The sequence below is a fragment of the Bos indicus genome, chromosome 12 (assembly GCF_029378745.1).
Source record: "Bos indicus isolate NIAB-ARS_2022 breed Sahiwal x Tharparkar chromosome 12, NIAB-ARS_B.indTharparkar_mat_pri_1.0, whole genome shotgun sequence".
NCBI classification, from domain to species: domain Eukaryota; kingdom Metazoa; phylum Chordata; class Mammalia; order Artiodactyla; family Bovidae; genus Bos; species Bos indicus.
The window spans coordinates 25,048,457-25,070,105 of NC_091771.1; the positions used below are offsets into that span (position 1 = coordinate 25,048,457).

Consider the following 21,649-nt stretch of genomic DNA (forward strand, 5'->3'; position numbering starts at 1 on the left):
GATAGAGGATGAGATGGCTGGATGGCATCACCAACTCGATGCACATGAGTTTGGGTGAACTCCGGGAGTTGGGGATGGACAGGGAGGCCTGGTGTGCTGCGATTCACGGGTTGGCAAAAGAGTCGGACACGACTGAGCGACTGAACTAAACTGAGAAAACTGAACATAATAGAAAAAAGTTTAAATTACTCATCTCAAATATTTACCATCTAGTGTAGAGGATAGATTAGCAAAGAGAGAATTTCTGCCCAACATGATGGTTAGATGAAAGTACACAAGTTGTACAGAAGACTCGGTTGTGCCTTCCAAGAAGATGTGTGGTGTGGGAAGCAATTGAGGAGGCTCCTTCCGGGGGGCATTATGGCTGAGATAAGTCCTGAGGTGAAGTAAGCAAACCTGTGAAGAAGGAAAGTACCGTTGTGTGAGCATTGAATAGTAAACAATTTGGCATTGTTTATTGTTGTAACTCTTAAGTGCTTGGTAATTGTCTTTGGAATTAATGAATGTCACATGAATATTGTACTTTTACACACCAACTGTCACTGTGGGTTATGTTGAGCATCTTAGACAGCTTTATGAGGACATGGGCATTCAAAATGGAAGTTAGAAGTTCATTTTTTAAAATTTAATTCTTTGATTAAAAAATATCAAATTACATAAGATGGTAGATATCTTCGAAAAGCTTTACTTCCACCTTCATCCCTATCTACACCTTTCCTTCTGCCATTGTAGGTAATTTTATTAGTGTCTTCTGTTTATTTTCTGGGTTTTTTGAAGTAGATAAAAGCAAACAAAATCTGTTATTATTTCTCTCTCTTTCTTATATAAAAGGTGGCATCATATAGAGTGTCCCAGAACTTGGTCTTTTTTACGTTGTATTTCATTGTATGAATAGATCACAGTTTATTTAATCAGCCTCTTATTGAGGGGTATTTGGTGTGGTTGTTTGCTATTACAAACAATGCATCAGTGAATAACTTTGTAGAGCTATTGATTCATACATCTGTAGGTAATTCATCAATTTCTTAGAGGTGGGGTTACTGTGTCAACAGATAAATGCATTTGTGATTTTGATAGATCTTGCTACATTACCCTTCCTAAGGATTACACAGTTCAGATGGTACTAGGGGTACATGAACACCTGTCTCCCCACAGCCTGCTAGCAGAGTGGATGGTTGCTCTTTCTGTATTTTGGCAGTGCAATGGTGAGAGAAATATACTGGAATATATTAATTTGCATTGCTCTTTTTGTGAGTAAAATTGAGCAGATGTATAAGGGTAACTCGAATTTTGTTTTCTGTGTGGTGTCTAGTCATATCCTTTCTCTGTGATGTCTAGTCATGTCCATTTTTAGTACTGGGTTGCCAGTCCTTCTCATTTTCTAAGAACTCTTTATATATTATGGACATTGGCCCATTGTCAAAGATAGAACTTGCAAGTATTTTGTTCATTTTGTCTTTAGGTTTTATTTATGAGTGGCTTTCCCCCACATGTAGGAGTTTTTGTTTTTAATGTTTTATATTTTAAATCAGGTTGTATTTCTGTTGGGTTAAATTTGAGTTTCAAGTTGTTTTATAATATTATGAGGTCTGAGTTAGCCTGCTGCTAAGTATTTAGAATGAAAAAATAAATTTAGCTTTGAAATTTTGAGTGTTGGCCCTAGCCATTGAATTAGCAAGTATTTCTATGTTTCTTGTTTCCATTCAAATGGAATGGCAGATTCTGTGTTTATGTATTTTTATTTGCTTTTACTGGAAGTCTGTCAAAACCAGTTCATTTGGATGCATTCTTCATTACTGATTGAGTTATTTAACACATCTTTTAACCTTACCGAAGACTGTATGCGTATGGGTATTTAGGGGAATGATAGCCCTCTGAAGGAACTCGGTCTAGTCAAGGAAAGAAAAAAGTCAATTTAAATATAATCTAATAAATGCTGTATTGGAAGTATGTTGGTATTTAAATCTTACTTACCAGTGGGACCTAGCATAAGACCAGAACAGTTTTCAGCTTCATGGTGGTTATGGGTATTGTGTTTTATGTACTAAAATGTACTAATAATTAGGTTGGCTAGAAATATTTTCATTCATTAGTATTTATTGGCTTAATATTTTATTACAAAATGCTTATGGTTTTCCTTCATCTTAGTTTTTATTATTTTCACTTCTTGAAACATTTTTACCATTTAGACCAAAGGAACTTCAAGTGAAGAAGTTAATCTGAGTCACATTGTACCCTGTGAGCCAGTTTCAGAAGAAAAAGCAAAGGAGTTACCTGAATGGAGTGAGAAAGTGGCTCACAACATTTTGTCAGGTATTACAGTAATGATAACTTTTTTCGCTTATGATGTGAAGCTTTTGGGTGGGTCCCATTAGAGAATAGTTGGAAAGATACTATTTTATATTCTGGTTTTAAATGATCAGTTTATAAATACTTAAAAATAGAACTGATCTCTTTGAATGTTACATATTGTCATATTGGTGTAAGTTCTTCTTGGTTTATTTTTCTTTTTTTACTCTTGGGAGAATTGGTAGTGAAAAGCTTCAAGAAACCCCAAGCTTTCAGAATAACTCTGAACGTAAAATAAGTTATTTTCCTTTCCCCTTGGAAATCCCCTCTTAATCTTGGTATAGGTATTAAATGTATACAATGAAAGTATGAAAGTGAAAGTTAGTTGTGTCCAATTCTTTGTGACCCCATGGACTGTACAGTCCATGGAATTCTCCAGGCCAGAAAACTGGAATGGGTAGCCTTTTCCTTCTCCAGGGGATCTTCCCAACCCAGGGATCTAACCCAGATAATCAGTCCTAATTTTATCCAGTTATTTTTCCTTTTAAAAGGTGCTTCCTGGGTGAGTTGGGGTTTGGTCAAAGGTGCTGAGTTTACTGGCAAAGCCATCCAGAAAGGAGCGTCTAAACTTCGAGAACGAATTCAACCAGAAGAAAAGCCTGTGGAAGTTAGTCCAGCTGTGACCAAGGGACTTTATATGGCAAAGCAGGCGACTGGAGGAGCAGCCAAAGTCAGTCAGTTTCTGGGTAAAGTGACTTTAGATTCCTTTACTACTTTTTACTTACATTAAAAATTTTCTTTTAGTCCATTAATCTAATCTCATTTAGATGGTTTAACTTTGAGGGTAAAGAATTCGGACAAAGAAGCTTTATGTTGCTACTTGTGGTGGGATCTGTAGACCAGCAGCACCGACCTGAAAGCCTTAGAAGTATGTCAGGCACTGACACACATACTGATTGGGTATTTCCAGTTCACAGGATGTCTCAGTGATTCTTACTTGCTGATTAAAGCTTGAGAAGCACTGGTTAAAGGTTATTTTGATGGGTTGGAGAGGGGAGCATCTGTGCCTTTGAAAGGGAATGTATTTGCCAAGTGTATCTACCATCCTGGAGTATGACACATGCTTTCAAGGACAAGTCACTGCATTTGAATCAGATTTTTGGTGTGTTACTTTCATATACACTTAAATACTTAATTACTATTTCAGTTGAGTATTTGCTGATAGGGAGAAAAAGTACAAATTCGCTTAGCTGGAAAACATGATAGTTGGATCTACCAGTCTTGCATTTAAATAGAAGAGGTGAATGATTCTCTTCTAAGCAAAATGATGAAACATTATATTTAAGACTCACAGTTGGTGATGGACAGGGAGGCCTGGAGTGCTGAGATTCATGGGGTCACAAAGAGTCAGACACGACTGAGCGACTAAACTGAACTGAACTGAACTGAAGCTTTGCAAACACATCCTTAAACCAAACAATAGCCTTTGTTTAAAAAAATAACCAGCCTTGTTTTCATCCTTTTTAAATAGGAATGGTAACATTGTACAATGAAACAACTTTAGTTACTCATGAAAAAATTTTGCTTAATGAGAATGGTAAAATCAAGGGAAAAATACATGTTTTTCTAAGTTTTTTTTTTCTTTTAAATGGTTATATTAGTTGATGGAGTTTGTACTGTGGCAAATTGTGTTGGAAAGGAATTAGCTCCACACGTCAAGAAGCACGGAAGCAAACTTGTTCCAGAATCTCTTAAAAAAGACCGAAATGGAAAGTCTACCCTGGATGGCGCTATGGTTGTAGCAGCAAGTAGTGTTCAAGGTAACATAAAACTCTGAAAACTTAGGAAGGTCTGTTTGCCAAGGGTTGGTTTTATTTACCTTTGATTGTATTTTCAGGATTCTCAACTGTCTGGCAAGGATTGGAATGTGCAGCTAAATGCATTGTTAACAATGTTTCAGCAGAAACTGTACAAACTGTCAGATACAAGTAAGTTGAATTTTATCATTTTAATAATGAGATCTCATAGCATTTGTTTAACTCTGGGGACAATTAAAATGATTGTATATCTATTTTTGATTAAATATCTGGTAAAACAGTTTTTTTCACTTGCTATTTCTAAATAGGGAGAAGAGTAAAGATTCTAGAAATCAATAGTATTACTGTGACTTTGCCTTGTATTACTAATTGTTATATTTGTTCATCATTAATGGAAAGAATAGATTCATATTATTTTTAATGCCTGGAGTTTCTATATGCCTTCATGTTCTTGTGAGTGGTGTTTATTTATCTGTGATTTTGGTGGGGAAAACTTGAATTATATTTGAAGTATTACACTTTGTTAGTACTAGTCCCTTCTATATACGAAGAATATTAAATTTTCACATCTTATTTGAATGTACCACTGTGCATGTGTATTGGAACAGACAGATGGTATAAGACATGCCATTAAGAAATGAACAAACATAGAACTGAATTATTCATCCAAGCTCATCTGATAAGTGGTGTTAAAGATGAGACTTAAAAACAGGATTTTAGCTTTTTATTCTGTCTTTATAAGTACTAGAAGGCTAAACTCAAATTTAGTATGAAGGACTTGAGTTGCCTTTTTTAACTTTGAGTTTGTTTAGAGCTTAATAGTTAATGTTTATTTAGAAGAAAAAATCGTGTTCTCAGCTCTTGGTTATATGTGTTAATTATTTACTCACTGACAGCATTTGAGTTCATACCTCTGCATCAGACATTGTGTTCACTGCTTTTCATATGTAGTGTTTAATTTTTAATGCTGTTATCTCCATTTTATAGATGAAGAAACCAAGAGCATAGAACATTAAATACCTGGTTAAGAATTGGACCCTAGTAAGGGGTAGAGCTGAGATATAAGCCAGGTCTTTATCGTGCAGTGTCAGGGAACAGTGCCGGGCCACCACTCCCCTTGACGGGATATCTGTGTGAGTTTAGTATCTGGAATTCTTTTCCAGCACTACATCAGTACGTTTAGACTCCCTCCCATCATAGTAAATTAGCTAACTAGTAAATTACTAACTTAATTTCCAGCCTAAGTTGGTTTGGTCTGCTCAGTCCGGGGCAAACATACCTTTGAGTAAAAGTAACATGGCCTGTCATCAAGGAGTGTCAGTTTTACCAGAGGATTTGGAAAAGCAGATGCAGAGTAGATCTGAAATTTTGATGGAAATGTAAAACCCAAGTCTCCCAGCTGACTTCTTGCTACTCTTGGCATTGACCTCTAATCTAATACTCTTTTTGTTACGCCTTTTAGGTTACTTTGATGGATTAGTCATCATTAGAAAAATGGTTTCTTTTTTTGTTGCAAGCACAGGAGAAAGTCAGAAGTGTCTTTTAGACCAAAAGTGGATTATTTTTAGATTATTATGTGCTAGCTTGGGTAAATAGGTGGTCACATGAGTAAGTAGGAAGTGCTTTATTAGATTTGTCCATTTCCTACTCCTTAAAAAAAAAAAAATGTACCTGAGTACTTGAATTAAGTTGAGTCTTTTAAAAAGTTTGAAGTTTACCCAACTAGGAAGTACAAGGTTTTAGTGTAGATTTTGTATTTTTTGTCCTTAGTGAGGAGAACTTAATGTGATATTAGAGTATTTTTACTGTGATTTGGAGCTAATTTATTTCTGTTATGGTGTATATTGCTAGTTTTATCCTTTCCTCCAAAGATTCAGTTCTTTTTTTCAGAAAAGAAGCAGGTGAGGATTTAGTTAATTAGATTTGTAATTCCAATTATCAGGATACCTTAGTGTTAGCAGTAACTTAATTAGAAACTTGGAAAGACAGGAAGGACAGTGGAAATAACAGGTTTTGTCCAAGTAATACTATTTTCTCACTTATGAATAATCTTGCCCAGAAGTAGAAATTGCTTTTTAGGGGAAGAAACTGCAGGTATTAAACCAGTAATAATTCAGTGATATTTATCACTGAACAATTTTAGTTCTCCATAATTGACATAAATTTATATTTGTTTATATTTATGAATTTATACCTATTTAGACTATGAAAGCTATTTGATACAGATGTAACATTTGTATTTTTCTACTCTAATCCACTGATGATGGTATAATGAAGAAAACTTATTATTTTTTGAACATGTGTATTCTTATTGCCTATGAGAAATTACTCTCCCAAGTAGTTGTTTCAAATCTGCCTTAATTATTTGCACTATGCCTAAGAGAAAAATATGTTACATAAATTTCCATATCAAGTTTCTTGTAGTATAAGCAAATACAAAGAATTATTATTTTTTTAATTTAGGTATATTTAAAGGCAGGTTGTATTAGATAAGTATATTCTCCATGCCTTTTATGGTTTTGATTCTAATTCAGGACTGTGTTCATTCATTATGAATGACTTACCAATGACCTATATAATTAAATACACTCCTAATTTTTTGAGGTAAATGTATAAGAAAGATTTGTTAATACTTTATTTTTGTCAGTTATATTACTACTTTTGTTATATAGATTTAGGAGCAAGAAGACCTACAGGAATAAGGAAAAAGCAATTGAGTAACTTTAAACCTACTATACCTGATTGCAGTATAGTGTCTGCTAAATAATTCATCACTCTTCTACATAGCTTCTAACTTTCACCTTTAAGTTCCTTTTTTCCACTTTAAATTGTTTAGAGGAAAATAATATAACTTTAGTAAGTTAGGTACATTTTTGTTTCCCCCTCAGTAATATTTTATCTTAGAACATATATTTGTGAAGAATAAGCTTAGTAAAAATATTTTCCTGTAGCAAATTAACTCTTTTAAGGTCTAGTATTTAACTGGTTTATTTAGTAAATTTTAATTAAAGTTTCCCTTAAATTTTCACTGGGTGAAGGGACAAATTCAAATCCATTTGAGGTTATCCCCTTTAGCAGATGTCATATTATCCATAAAACTCTATATCACATCTACTCAGGAGTTGTATAGGATCAGTCTTGGTCTTTTCAATATGGTAACTGTACAAATATTTAAATATGGTCATTATGTATTTTGCTTATTTTTTCTTTTCTACTAAATACTCCCAGTTTAACAATTCCATGTATAGTATGGTTTCCACATCTTTCCTTCACGAATGTTCTCAAAATATGGAACCCAGACTTGAATCTAATATTCTAGAGGTATTGTAACCAGATTGAATACAGTGGGGTTGTCTCCCTTGTTTTGGTCATATTTAGCATGTGATAAATATGGAATAGAAGACAAAGGGTATGTCTTTATAGTAGCTGTTACTTTATTGACCCATATCAAACTTGTTTTTCTTAACTGAATTATAATTGCTTTACAATCTGAACCTTTGCCTTATTTTTAGACGGTTGATATTTGTACCTAAATAAAACTTTACATTTATTCTGGCTTAATTGTACTTCGTTGATTTTGATTTTGACCCATCATTAATTCTATCATTTTGGCTTCAGATTTTGATGTGTGCCATGTTAGCCTTACATTTTGAGTTACCTGTAGGTTGAAAGACGTGTCTTTCTTACATCTTAAGATTTTTTTCCACAGGGTTTTTTTTTTGTGTGTGTGTGTGTGTGGATAAAGTCAAATCACATGCTTACTGTAGCCTTTCTTCCTAATTGATCTTTATCCAAGATTTAATACTTATTGAGACTGGTGGGTCAGCTGTTTACACATCTCCTAACAGTATTGTCTTTTCCCACCTTTCAGTTTTGTCTTACAGATACTTCTTAGGGTGGTTGTCTTCCACACCCATTTCTTAAATATTGGTTTTGTGTATGGTTTTACTCTGTACTCCCTTTTCTGCTCTTTGTGGATATCATATATATATATATACACACACACACACATCTATGGCCACAATTATCACCTATATCTCAGCAGCTCTTAGATCTATATTTCCTCTTAACTTTTAATCTATAGGCTCATACATCCCAACTGCATACCACTGCACCCATTCAATCCACAGGTTTTTTTTTTTTAATTGATCCCTTTAGCTCCAGCCTCATTAGCATTACCTTAGAATATATTTTCATCATTTTTCATCCAGCTCAAAACTTGTTTCCTAACTGGTCCTCAGTGTTAAACCCTTACAGTTCACAATGCAACCTGTGATAGATCCTTCTGAAATACAAATTTGGTCATACCGTTCCTACTGATTTCAAGATAAAGTTTAAACTCCTTAGCTTCACCTATAAGGTTGCTTGTAACCCATCTGTGTTTGAGAACTATTAAGAAGCTATTTCTGTTTTAAATATTTAAGGTTAATATTTCTAAGAATAACTTTGAAGGTTGCATGTAAATTGAATTTTAGGCAGATTTATTAGAAAGTTGTGATGAAATTTTGCTATAATGAGTGAAATCTGGAATCACTGCCAGGGTGCTATTTTGCTATATGTTACTGAATGCACTGGAGAAATTCCTGAAAAGTGTCATTCAAATTGACATCCGAATCCCATTGACTTATTTAGAACATTCTTTATATTCATTTTTTATTGTTCTTAAATTGGTAGTATTCAGTATGTAAGATGTAATTCAATTAGCTAATTATAGTTAACTTTTTTAAAAGGAAGAATAAAAAATAAGCTTTTTTTTTTTGGCCAGAGATAGGCTTTCTAGGAGTCTTTAACGGTGTAGTTTGAGTCTGAATAAAGAGAAGAACTGAAGAGTTATTAAGGCAAGAGAGGAGAAAGGGATGTCTGCCAGGAATCCTGGCTCCTGGGCATGTTGGGAAGCAGAGGTGATGAGTGAGAAGATATTTAAAAAATAAACACAACTTCTGAAAAACTGTTCTGTAGGGTCTTTAAAAATATATTTAGTCCTATGGAATTTTCAAAGTGCTTTCACATACACATCTCATAAAGGAGAGGAAATTTTATGAGGTACAGAGAGTGGGGACTTCACCTGGGTCACATGGCTAACTGTTGGCCCATTTGGTATTAGAATCTTCATTTTCTGACTCCCAGTTTAGTAGTTTTCTCCAAACACTAATATGGCCACATTCTTCAGTCATCATGTCACTTGACTGCAGTTAACCCAGGCCTGGAGAGAGAAGCCCTGAGAGGGACCTGCTCAACCAGGAGTTTGGGGTACCCTTCCAGTGCTGAAACTGCCTCCGCCCCTTTCTTCTCATTGAGCCTGAGCCATTGCCACGTGATGACTGTATTTGTGACCGGGGCGTAATTGACTGTGAGAAAGCCCCATGTCTTTTGCAACATCAGCAATTCTGTGGAATTCCGAGGGGTTGCAAAGCAGCAGGGACTGGCAAAAAGCAGTCAGGAGCTTTTCCATTGGGTAACTGTTGTGAAAACCCCAGTCAAGAGTGGTATAGACATAAGGTTTGACAGATTGTAGGCTCTGCTGTGCTCTAACATTGTGAATGGAATATTCAGAAGCATTATAAGATTATTGCATATTTCCAGCACTGAAGTTGAAAAAAAACAAAAAACATGAATAAACCAGTAGGATCGCAAACCACAGAAGGCCAGACTGATACTAATAGAGGACTTGTTAATTTGGAGATCTGATCCAGTGTAAGAAAAAATGTCCAGATACTGGTCACAAAGCATCTAGGAAACTTCAGTATGTTCTGGAAAAAAAGACTGTAGAATTTTGCCTCTTTGTTCTTGTTTGTTGTTTAAGCAGTCCTCTATTTGGGGAAACCTATGGACAGGAAAAGATTTTAAAGCCTGGTACTTAGAAAAAGGTAAAGAGTAAAACAAAGTAGAATAAGGTTTAGTGTCCTTGTATATGCCTCAAGTTGTATTTTCTTATGGAAATGGTATTAAACACCATCAATTGTATTGATTATGGTCAGAAGTAACTGCTTTGTGTGATGTTTTACAATTTCCCCAGTCCTTTGCTCTACTTGAGAACCCAGGAAGCTCTTAGATGGCTAGGGCAGGACTTACTTATTTTATTCATTCAACAAATATTAGGTATTAGGCACTGTTCTAAGTACTTAAGATACATTAATGAACAAAGCAAAGAGATCCTTTTATAATGAGGTTTATATTCTAGTGAGACAAACAAGCAAAACAAAAACAGTGGGGGTTTTTGCTTTGGTGTTTAGAAAGTTGTTCTGTAGTTGTCAGTTCAGTCGCTCAGTCATGTCCGACTCTTTGTGACTGTAGCATGCCAGTTTTCCCTTTCCATCACCAGCTTCCAGAGCTTGCTCAAACTCCTGTTCATTGAGTTGGTGATGCCATCCAGCCATTTCATTCTCTGTCATCCCCTTTTCCTACCTGCAATCTTTTGCAGCATCAGGGTCTTTTCCAGTGAGTCAGTTCCATAGAAGAAACAGGCATTAAGTTAGAGAAGAAAGAGCTGTTAAGGGAGGATTGATTGGCTGTGGGATGAGGCAATTAAAATAGGTTAAATGCTAAGAGGATTATACCTGACTTGAAGAAGGTGAGGCAGTTAGCCATGTGGATACCTGTGGTGAGAGTAGTCTTAGGTGGATACCAGCCAGTACGAAGGTCATAGGGCCACTACATGTGTGCTTGGTGGGTTCAAAGAACAGCAGGAAGGCCATTGAGTCTGCAGTAGTGTGGAGTGGAGTGAGAGAGAAAGTTGTAGAATCTCTGTTTAGAGACAAACTCAGATTCCAGTAGTTTGAAAGGCTTAACTAGAGTCTAAGTTAGAACTCAAAACCATTTATAGTGACCTATAGTTGTAAGACCGGGAGCTGACTGTGGCTCACATCATGAATTCCTTATTGCCAAATTCAGACTTAAATTGAAGAAGGTAGGGAAAACCACTAGACCATTCAGGTATGACCTAAATCAAATCCCTTATATTATACAGTGGAAGTGAGAAATAGATTTAAGGGACTAGATCTAATAGAGTGCCTGAAGAACTATGGACAGAGGTTTGTGACATTGTATAAGAGACAGGGATCAAGACCATTCCCATGAAAAAGAAATGCAAAAAAGCAAAATGGCTGTCTGAAGAGGCCTTACAAATAGCTGTGAAAAGAAGAGAAGCGAAAAGCAAAGGAGAAAAGGAAAGATACACCCATCTGAATGCAGAGTTCCAAAGAATAGCAAGGAGAGATAAGAAAGCTTTCTTCAGCTATCAATGCAAGGAAATAGAGGAAAACAACAGAATGGGAAAGACTAGACATCTCTTCAAGAAAATTAGAGATACCAAAGGAACATTTCATGCAAAGATGGGCTCGATAAAGGACAGAAATGGTATGGACCTAACAGAAGCAGAAGATATTAAGAAGAGGTGGCCAGAATACACAGAAGAACTGTACAAAAAAGATCTTCATGACCCAGATAATCACGATGGTGTGATCACTGACCTAGAGCCAGACATCCTGGAATGTGAAGTCAAGTGGGACTTAGAAAGCATCACTACATGTACAAAGCTAGTGGAGGTGATGGAATTCCAGCTGAGCTCTTTCAAATCCTGAAAGATGATGCTGTGAAAGTGCTGCACTCAACATGCCAGCAAATTTGGAAAACTCAGCAGTGGCCACAGGACTGGAAAAGGTCAGTTTTCATTCCAATCCCAAAGAAAGGCAATGCCAGAGAATGTTCAAACTACCGCACAATTGCACTCATCTCACACGCTAGTAAAGTAATGCTCAAAATTCTCCAAGTCAGGCTTCAGCAATACGTGAACCATGAACTTCCAGATATTCAAGCTGGTTTTAGAAAAGGCAGAGGAACCAGAGATCAAATTGCCAACATCCACTGGATCATGGAAAAAGCAAGAGAGTTCCAGAAAAGCATCTATTTCTGCTTTATTGACTATGCCAAAGCCTTTGACTGTGTGGATCACAATAAACTGTGGAAAATTCTGAAAGAGATGGGAATGCCAGACCACCTGACCTGCCTCTTGAGAAACCTATATGTAGGTCAGGAAGCAACAGTTAGAACTGGACATGGAACAACAGATTGGTTCCAAATAGGAAAAGGAGTTCGTCAAGGCTGTATATTGTCACCCTGTTTATTTAACTTACATGCAGAGTACATCATGAGAAACACTGGGCTGGAAGAAGCACAAGCTGGAATCAAGATTTCCGGGAGAAATATCAATAACCTCAGATATGGAGATGACACCACCCTTATGGCAGAAAGTGAAGAGGAACTAAAAAGCCTCCTGATGAAAGTGAAAGTGGAGAGTGAAAAAGTTGGCTTAAAGCTCAACACTCAGAAAATGAAGATCATGGCATCTGGTCCCATTACTTCATGGCAGATAGATGGGGAAACAGTGTCAGACTTTATTTTTTTGGGCTCCAAAATCACTGCAGATGGTGATTGTAGCCATGAAATTAAAAGACTCCTTGGAAGAAAAGTTATGACCAACCCAGATAGCTTATTCAAAAGCAGAGACATTACTTTGCCAACAAAGTCCATCTAGTCAAGGCTATGGTTTTTCCTGTGGTCATGTATGGATGTGAGAGTTGGACCGTGAAGAAAGCTGAACACTGAAGAATTGATGCTTTTGAACTGTGGTGTTGGAGAAGACTCTTGAGAGTCCCTTGGACTGCAAGGAGATCCAACCAGTCCATTCTAAAGGAGATCAGCCCTGGGATTTCTTTGGAAGGAATGATGCTAAAGCTGAAACTCCAATACTTTGGCCACCTCATGCAAAGAGTTGACTCATTGGGAAAGACTCTGATGCTGGGAAGGATTGGGGGCAGTAGGAGAAGGGGACGGCAGAGGATGAGATGGCTGGATGGCATCACTGACTCGATGGACATGAGTTTGGGTAAACTCCGGGAGTTGGTGATGGACAGGGAGGCCTGGCGAGCTGCGATTCATGCGGTCGCAAAGAGTCGGACACGACTGAGTGACTGAACTGATAGTTGTTTCAGTTAAAATTCTCTCATATTTCCAGAAAGAGACAAAACAGGAAATAATGACTGATTAACAACCTTTATTAAAATTTACACTCAGCATAAACAGTCTTCATTGCATTAATCTCAGCCTCAGTTTATTTTCGTAGTATTTTTACTGAAGGAGAAAATAGAGTGTGTGCACAGTGCGATTTTATTCTTTACTGTGTTTTACGTTATTCATTAAATTGAAACATAATCTTTGATTTTGTTTCTAAGGATAACATACTAATCATGTGCGCTATTTAACACTAAAATTCAGAAAACTTTGATTTGTATTTGTAATTTTGTTGTGCTTTCTCTAATCTTTCTTTTAAAGATATGGGCATACTGCAGGAGAAGCTACACACAACGCAGTAGATTCTGCCATCAATGTTGGTGTAACTGCCTATAATATTGACAACATTGGCATCAAAGCAATGGTGAAGAAAACTGCAAAACAAACAGGACACACACTGCTTGAGGACTATAAAATCATTGATAATTCTAAGGGGGAAAATCCAGGAGGAGGAGCAAGTGCAAACCTGAAAGGGGAGAAAGATGAGCAGAAAGAGGGGCCAGAGAAGAACGGGGCAAAGAAGAAAGATAAGTGATGGAAGTGCTATGCATTGCCTATACCAAAGCCTTATAGACGGATGCAATTTTGTTAAATAGGCTAATGTGATAATCCTCACAGGTTAACCAGGATTTTTAAAATGTATTCATTCCTACAAAGTGACTATTTCATAAGCTTTATGTCATGTATTCTACTTCTGTGGAAAAGAATCAGTATTCTTGCATCTGATCTTTAGAAATATAGTTAACATTCTCTGTGAATTTATTTTTTTCTAAATGTGGCTAAAATATTTTTGCAGTTAAAATAAGACTAATAATAGATGTGTTATAAACCTCATTAAACCTAATGTTAAACTATTTTTGTATTTGCTGTCTTTCAGAAAGTGAAGTAGGAAATCATTATATTATATTCACATATACATAAAATTGGCACTTAGTAACCTTAGTTCTATGTGTACTAGGAAGGAATGACTTAAAAAGTTGTTTCCTCTTTTTGCACTAATTGTGGACTTTTTTTTAGGGTGCTTGTCAGAATTGTCAGTATGTAAGCTAAACAAAAACTGTGATCCTAAATGAAAAGAATTCTTGCATAACATTTAAAAGACTTTTTCAAAACAAGGAATAGACTAATCATGAAAATTAAAATGAGTTTCTATAAAAATTATTTGGTAGTTTATCTCTTTGTTAGTAAATGGGACAGTCTTTTTGATTTTAAATGATTACAAACAGATTTTTAAGTCTTCTAGAATTAAGTCTTCTAGATTTATACTGTTACTGATCTATTAGGAGCCTAGGAAATTTCGGACTGTGGTTGGTATTGTAACAATACAAAGTGATTATTATCAGTTCAGTTGGACAAAAATGTAATCACTTCTACTGTAAGTTTTTCCAAAAGGCTAAAATTTAGTGAAAACTAAAATATAAACAGTTGAGTTAATGTACGGTAAATAATTTTTATTTTGGGATTCAGTCGTTAAAATTGTATATACCAAAAAGCCAATGAATTAAATTATTAGAAAGATTTTATTCATAATTCAGGTAAAGAATGTGAAGACTTCAGGCATTTATCCATCGTGAATGGCATAATGGTGTCCACTTTGGCAGAAGACAGGATATTCACAGACCTGTAAGCTACAAACATGTTATAAAAATAGCTAATGGCATTTTACTTTTGTTTCTTGATTTTAAAAAATTTGGCATTGGTTTTCATACTATAGTCCTTTCTGATATTTCTGAATCTCCAATTGCTATTTACTTTATTAGACTTTATTTGAAGCTAAAGAGTGCACTTTGTGAATAAACTGTCTTTGATTTACTTGGCCTCAGATGTATTCATGGGCTTGTATTTCAGGAACACAGAATCAGAGCCTTTTCCTAGGGCCAAGGATAATGTTCTAGTTGAAATGGAAATAAAGTCGAATTAGTAAATAGCCTTCAGTCAGTCTCTGCCTTATTTAAGAAATGGAATGACAATTAATGGAGCCTGGAGTTTAAAAAATTATCTTAGAGCACAGGTCAGCAACAGAAACCTACTTGTCCCTTTCACTTCATTCTACTCTGTTCACTTGTTTGTGGGTTGCTGTTTCAGATCAACAGCAGTTTTTAAATTAAGGCTTTTGAACTAAAACCACACTGATGACAGTATTCAGTCTGTAACTGTGGAAGTGGGGTGGAAATTAAAGTGCTGGGAGTTGCAAACTGAAGGGTGAAGAAAGATTGACAGTGGAAGGATTACCTTTTTAGTCAGTCAGTAGACAGGTTGTGACTAGTAAGTCTGGGTGAAGCAAGGGGAAAAGTGGATGGTGTCACACCCAAGATGGCGTATCAGAGGAGTGGGTTTTTACATGAAGATGGAAGCGTGTAGTGATGCTGGAAGCAGCATTAGAGGCAGAGAGCATTTCTGACTCTCCTGACCCAAAGGAGCAGGAGTTCTATAGACAAACTAGAGAATAAACCCATCAGTTCTTAGATTTTGACATTTCAAAAGCTATGATTTATGTGTGAATCAGATTTGGGAAAATATGTGACGATCTCTCTAACATCCAGCTCACTCTCACCCCACCTCCCCAGTCTATGAGAGAACTAAGAACAGTGGCTAAGGACCAGAAGGGGAGCCACCAAGACAGAACAGACACTGGTGAGTGTCTGAGAGGTGACCAGCACCTCGCTCCCCACAACCTGCCTCAGGTTGGGCACAGAAGTTAGGAGTACTAAATTTGCCATACCATGTGATATTGACATCCTGTGAGGAGAGTTCTTTTGCACTTTTCAGTTAAACTAGATTCTTTGAAGCCAGTGCACGTACTTGGTATCTTACACATCACTTTGTACAAAATAAGCCTTCAATTGTATTTAATTGAATTGATGCCTCACAATGCTGCCAATTATCTTTGGCCCACAACCCAGGATTGTTCTTTTGGACACTAAACACCCTCTCCGTCTAACATGCCACTACATCACGTTCTGTTTAAACAATTCAATTCGAAACTTCCAGTACTGGCCCTCTAACACCTGTGAACCACTGAGAGACCCAGCCTGACGGCGCCACCCTGTGACGTTACAAGGAGCCTGGCCGAGAGCGAGGCCGTTCCCCCGACAACGGCTGTGAGATCTTCCCCTCACCCGGCTTCTGAGTGTCCCCTCAGGTCTAGTGTCAGCTGTGTGAGGGGAAGGCGTGGGTGGCCTCTGAACTGACGCTATGTTGGAAGGAAGAGGCGACGACTTCAACTATGTGAGCACCGACCGTCTTAAATTGGAGTTACAGGAAGAAATGCACCTGAAGTGAGTTGGGGACCAGCGCGCACTCCCGCCGGGTGTGGGGGTCACGGCCACGCCGCCAACGCGAAGGCCGGCGTCTGGGGGGTGGGGGGGTCCAGGGCTCAAGGTCGAAGCCCCTGAGGCCGATGTGACAGCTGCAGGGTCACTGATATCCGGGCAGAGCTGGTGACATCTGAAAGCAGTATAGATTCATTGACCTGGTACATTTGGTGTTACAAAGAGGCAGGTTTTGAACTGCCTTCAAGATCAAGTCAAATGGAGTGTACTATGTGCATATGCTCTAATGCTAAAATGTGTGTGTGCACTTTTGATGTTCCAGTAGGTTCAGGTTTTCTGTTTCAATTGCCAGACATTTTGTTCAGTTATTATACTGCTGTTTTATCCCTTTGCTGCTGCTAAGTCGCTTCAGTCGTGTGCGACTCTGTGCGACCCCATAGATGGCAGCCCACCAGGCTCCCTCATCCCTGGAATTCTCCAGGCAAGAATACTGGAGTGGGTTTGCCATTTCTTTCTCCAACGCATGAAAGTAAAAGGTGAAAGTGAAGCTGCTCAGTCGTGTCTGACTCTTAGCGACCCCACGGACTGCAGCCTACCAGGCTCCTCCGTCCATGGGATTTTCCAAGCAAGAGTACTGGAGTGGGGTGCCATTGCCTGCTCCGTTCATCCCTTTAGAAGCACTTAAGAATTGGTGACATTTTGTAAAAATGAAGCCCCTCCTATATATATACTTCTTAAAATTCTCCATATAAGCATTCTTACTAAAACTTTGGAACATTTTAAGCAGTTTTTGTTTTGTTTTGTTTTTTAAGGTTCCCCTGTCCCCACCAGTAGGCCACAGGAGGGTAGACCCGCCTGTGTGGAAGCAGTGGTCTTTATAGCTTCCTTTGCTTTCCACTGTTAACAGGTCCAAACACACTCTTTTAGTTGCCCAGTCAATTCTTGGTCTGACAGTAAGCTGTAAGCCCTCTGAGGACAGGTTCTGTAGTCCCTGAAACAGTAGAGTATAGGTACCAGTACTTTAGAGGAATCCTGTACAAATTCAAATCCCAGCACTCTTCACTCAGCAACTACATGATCTTGGGCAAGTTAATGAACCTCTAAGCTGCTGTATTCTCAAATCTAAGACTGTAGTAGAAATGTTTATCTCACACATCATGTGGTCGTTACCAGGACTAAATGAAATGTTTGCAACACTCAGCATTGGCTTGTGATAAACATTCAGTGGAAGTTGGCTGCTGCATATTGCTCTTCTTACTTGGGTGTATCTTCAGCACTTATCACAATGCCTCTAACATAATAGGCATTCAAAAATATGTACTGAATAAATGATTCTATTATATTTTGAGAACTACTATGCTTATTGATGTCCTAAATAGATTATCTCTGTAGTGTTACGTATGTATTTTTTTTTTAGTGCTTCTTTTTTTCTGTTTATATCAGGTTGCCAGTTGTTACCTGTTGTCCTAGCTATTCCTTTCTATAGTAATTTGCAGCTCATTTGTTGGGCTTTGAGAAACCAGATAACCAAAAACTGTCAGACTTTTTGGGGTCAACTTTAAGAATAAAGAGTGTTAAGTGGTTACATGGAGAGCTTTGAGCTTTAGTGCATTTGAGTGTCCTTCTGGACCCAGGTTATCAGAAGCCTGTGTTTTTTTCTTGATTCCTTGTTCTCGACCAGACCATCAGTGAGGGATATTTCATAGTATGGTGTTTCTGAAGTAGTGAGTTACCATGTGTTATTCTTTTCATATTATTTTTAATTGAATCATAATCAACTAAATGTGTTCAGTAATAGCGATATAGTGCAACTCTCAGTGCTTAAAATAAGACACAAGATTGCAGAACTGGAAACCAAACTCAATACTGATGAAGAAGGTATATAAGTAAATATTTTTATGTGTGACTCCTAGATAGTTACTGTTCATTGTACTATGATATCTATAGTACATTACATATTTGGAATAATAGTGCCCAAATTTTAGTCTTGCTTTTTGGCAGCATTAATAATAATTTAATATAGAGGCTTTAAAAATTGATTTTTGGAATGTCAAACCTGTTATTTTATAATTATTTATCAACTTATGATTTCAAAATGTTCATTCTTCAATTAGAAGAACCTTTGTTATGTGAAATCAATTCATTATTGATAAATAAAAATATTTTTATTATATATAAATAAATATATAAATATATTATTTATAAAGTAAATATTTAATAAAATAATATTGATAAAGTTATTGAATAGACAATATCTGATATTAAGATTTATTACAATATATTAATGTTTAATTATATTAATAATTTAATATTTATTTAAATAAATAATTATCACAAAGTTTTCTACATAACTTGAGTAATAACTTTTATACCTTAACTGCTAAAGTTGAAGTATAACCTTAAAATCCTTATCTAGGTTTTGACTATTTGTGTTGAAAGAATGGGGAAGGGGCAGGTGAGTGTTGCACTCACACGGCACACCTAACACACAGGCATCCATATGTCCTTAAAATTTGTAATGTATATAAGTTGTTAATTTGTTACACGAATATTGATTGAGATCCTGCCATATGTCAACACTTTGAATGGAGGACCTTTCTTTTCCCTTTTCTAAAGAGGTTCACTGACTATTGGGAGGAAGTGTCAAATTAAAATATGAACATGACAAGTAATGTAAATTCTGCATAAGGAGAAATGGCACCTCAGGTAAGGGCAACCTAACACAACCTGCATGAGGGAAGGGGCAGTCTTGAACTGAATGCTAGAGAACAGTAGGAGCTTATTAGGGTTATGGGGCTGGGCTTTGGTTCTTAAACCAGCTCTTGCTGTTCCATTCTATTGGGGAAGCTGTAAACAGAATGGATTAGCAGCCATATGACAAATACAATGCTACTTTTCATAATGCCTAATGCTCTCTTAGAGCTTGATTGGAGAACACTACTTTATCTCAAGGCTGAAGTAGCTTCCTGTGCTTCCCTATCTATATCCTTAATGAAACCGGCTCCATGAGTGCAGACTGTTGAGTACACTTACTGAGTATTTGCACTGTTAAGGCTGGCTGGACTTTCCTCGTCCAGCTAATTATAGACAAAACAGGTCATGCTCACAGGTACACACACAATGCAATAACTTTGGTCACTGGTAAAATGTACGCCCAACAAGTTGTATTACCAACAGCTCTTCTCACGGGGAAGAGCTGGTTTGTGGGTATAAAGAGAAAAGGTAAAATGATAGGTGAGAAAGTTCTTTCCTCAGTGGGCTAAGCTAAAGCCTAAGATGGAAGGTGGAAACCTTTATGCCTTCTTCAGCATCAGCTAAGGCCAGCAGAGGTGACTATTATTATCCCCATTTATGGAAAAATGAAGTTCAGGAATTTAAGTCGCCTGCTAAGATCACAGCCAGGGAGCAGCAGAACCATGACTTTATCCTAAATCACCTATCTACCACTACCACCATTACCATGATGACTGCTGTCTCCCTGGTCAGTGCTCAACAGTTCTGGTTATCTCCTGTTGCACAGCCAATCACCCTGTGATCTAGGGGCCTAAATAACATCTTTCTCACAGCCTGTGGATTGACTTTCTTCATCTAGGATGTTCCTAATTCGGGTCTCTTATGTGATTGCAGTCAGATGTAGTCTGGCACTCAGTCATCTGTAAGTTCAGTGGGGTTAGACATTCCCAGATGATTCACTCACATGGCTGGCATCTCATCCTGGGTGTGGTTGGGAGCCCAGCTGGGACGGCCCATCAGAAGTGCCTGCTTTTGGCTATGCAGCTTTTGCTTCTCATAACATGGTACCTGGGTTCCAAGAGGCTGTACCCAAAAGCAAGCATACTAAAAGGAGCAAGGACAGAAACTGCCAGGCTAGGTAAGGGCTACTCCCGAAACTGACAGTGTCATTTCCACTGTATTCTATTCGTCAAAACAATCATAGATTTGAGAGGATGGAGAAAATCTACTTGTCAAGGTCACATTGCACAAGGTCAGGTGAGATGAGATAGATTCTTGCAGTCATCTTTGGAAAATTCAGTCTGCCATAGGGAGCATTAAATATGTCTTTTGAGAACTCTGAAGTAACTGATGAAGACAGAACATAGATTGTGACGAGAACGTGGCAGGAGATGAGATTAAGGTTTATGAAGAAGAGGAAGAATAATCTTTAATATGATGCTGATGTATTTTTATTTATCCTGAAGAAGTGGAGTGAAGTGAAAGTTGCGTCCAACTCTTTGCGACCCCATGGAATTCTCCAGGCCGGAATACTGGAGTGGATAACCTATCCCTTCTCCAGCGGATCTTCCCGACCCAGAGATTAAACCCAGGTCTCCCACATTCCAGGTGAATTCTTTACCAACTGAGCTATGAGGAAAGCCCTTTTATCCTGAAGGCAATGGGATGATTAAAGGAGTTTTCAAAATAAATTTATTATTGCTCAACATTATAAAAGAAATACATGCACATCTGTTTAGGTAATTCTTTCACACTTCCACCTCCTCAAATCTTGTCACCTCTCTCTCCATTCTCACTTTCAGCAAATGAGCGTACCTTTCTCTTCCAAAAAGAGATAAGAAACAATCAGAAGAGAATTTCCAAGTGTTTCAACTGAGCTACCCACTTACCTGCATCTTTACACCTCATCTTCCTTCCCTCCTGTTCCTCTGTGTGTTCTGTGTTCAAGATTCAAGGATAATCCCTCCACTTGTGCAGCAGATCTGGTCTACCCTCACCTCCTCCAGGATATAACTTCAACAATTGATCATCTTCTCTCTTTCCTGCACCATCTGTTTTCGCTGCTCCATTGGCTCATCCCCAACAGCACACAGACAAGCTGACTTTATTTTATCTAAAAAACAAATAGCAACCCTCCTTTGGCTCCACATTTCACTTTCTACCATTATCCCCTTTCCCCTTTCACTGCTCCATGTATAGCAAAACTCTTCGATTTTTTTTTTTAATTTCCACTCTTACCTCTTTATTCCTAGTTAATCATTTAATCTACTTGGTTTGTGACAGGATTAATTTTTAGGCAAAATGGCCAACACAATGAACTTCAAAAGGATTCACATATTTTAGTGGCCTTTTGAAGCCCTTTAGGATTCATAGGAAACTATATGCAAAAAAGTGGTTTATGTTTGAAGTAAATCTGAATTTCACCATCTTAAAACTTGGCCACAAGACAAGGAACAGGAAAAAAAAATA

At 37.3% G+C, this 21,649-nt stretch overlaps 2 protein-coding genes across 6 annotated transcripts in view; both read left to right on the forward strand.

Annotated features, from left to right (window-relative positions):
- Positions 1 to 15,102, forward strand: part of SPART (spartin) — a 31,800-nt gene extending 16,698 nt beyond the window's left edge. For all 5 annotated transcript variants that reach the window (XM_070800192.1, XM_070800191.1, XM_070800193.1 and 2 more), the window contains 5 exons: positions 2,190 to 2,313; positions 2,841 to 3,035; positions 3,951 to 4,109; positions 4,187 to 4,277; positions 13,437 to 15,102. In XM_070800192.1, the coding sequence (XP_070656293.1) occupies positions 2,190 to 2,313; positions 2,841 to 3,035; positions 3,951 to 4,109; positions 4,187 to 4,277; positions 13,437 to 13,710 (843 nt within the window). In that variant the 3' untranslated portion in view covers positions 13,711 to 15,102. The remainder of the gene's footprint in view (positions 1 to 2,189; positions 2,314 to 2,840; positions 3,036 to 3,950; positions 4,110 to 4,186; positions 4,278 to 13,436) is intronic.
- A 146-nt stretch (positions 15,103 to 15,248) lies between these two features.
- CCDC169 (coiled-coil domain containing 169) overlaps positions 15,249 to 21,649 on the forward strand; it is a 36,662-nt gene continuing 30,261 nt past the window's right edge. Inside the window, 2 exon segments of the mRNA XM_070800603.1 lie at positions 15,249 to 16,453; positions 18,210 to 18,325. Of these exon segments, the coding sequence (XP_070656704.1) occupies positions 16,371 to 16,453; positions 18,210 to 18,325 (199 nt within the window). The 5' untranslated portion in view covers positions 15,249 to 16,370.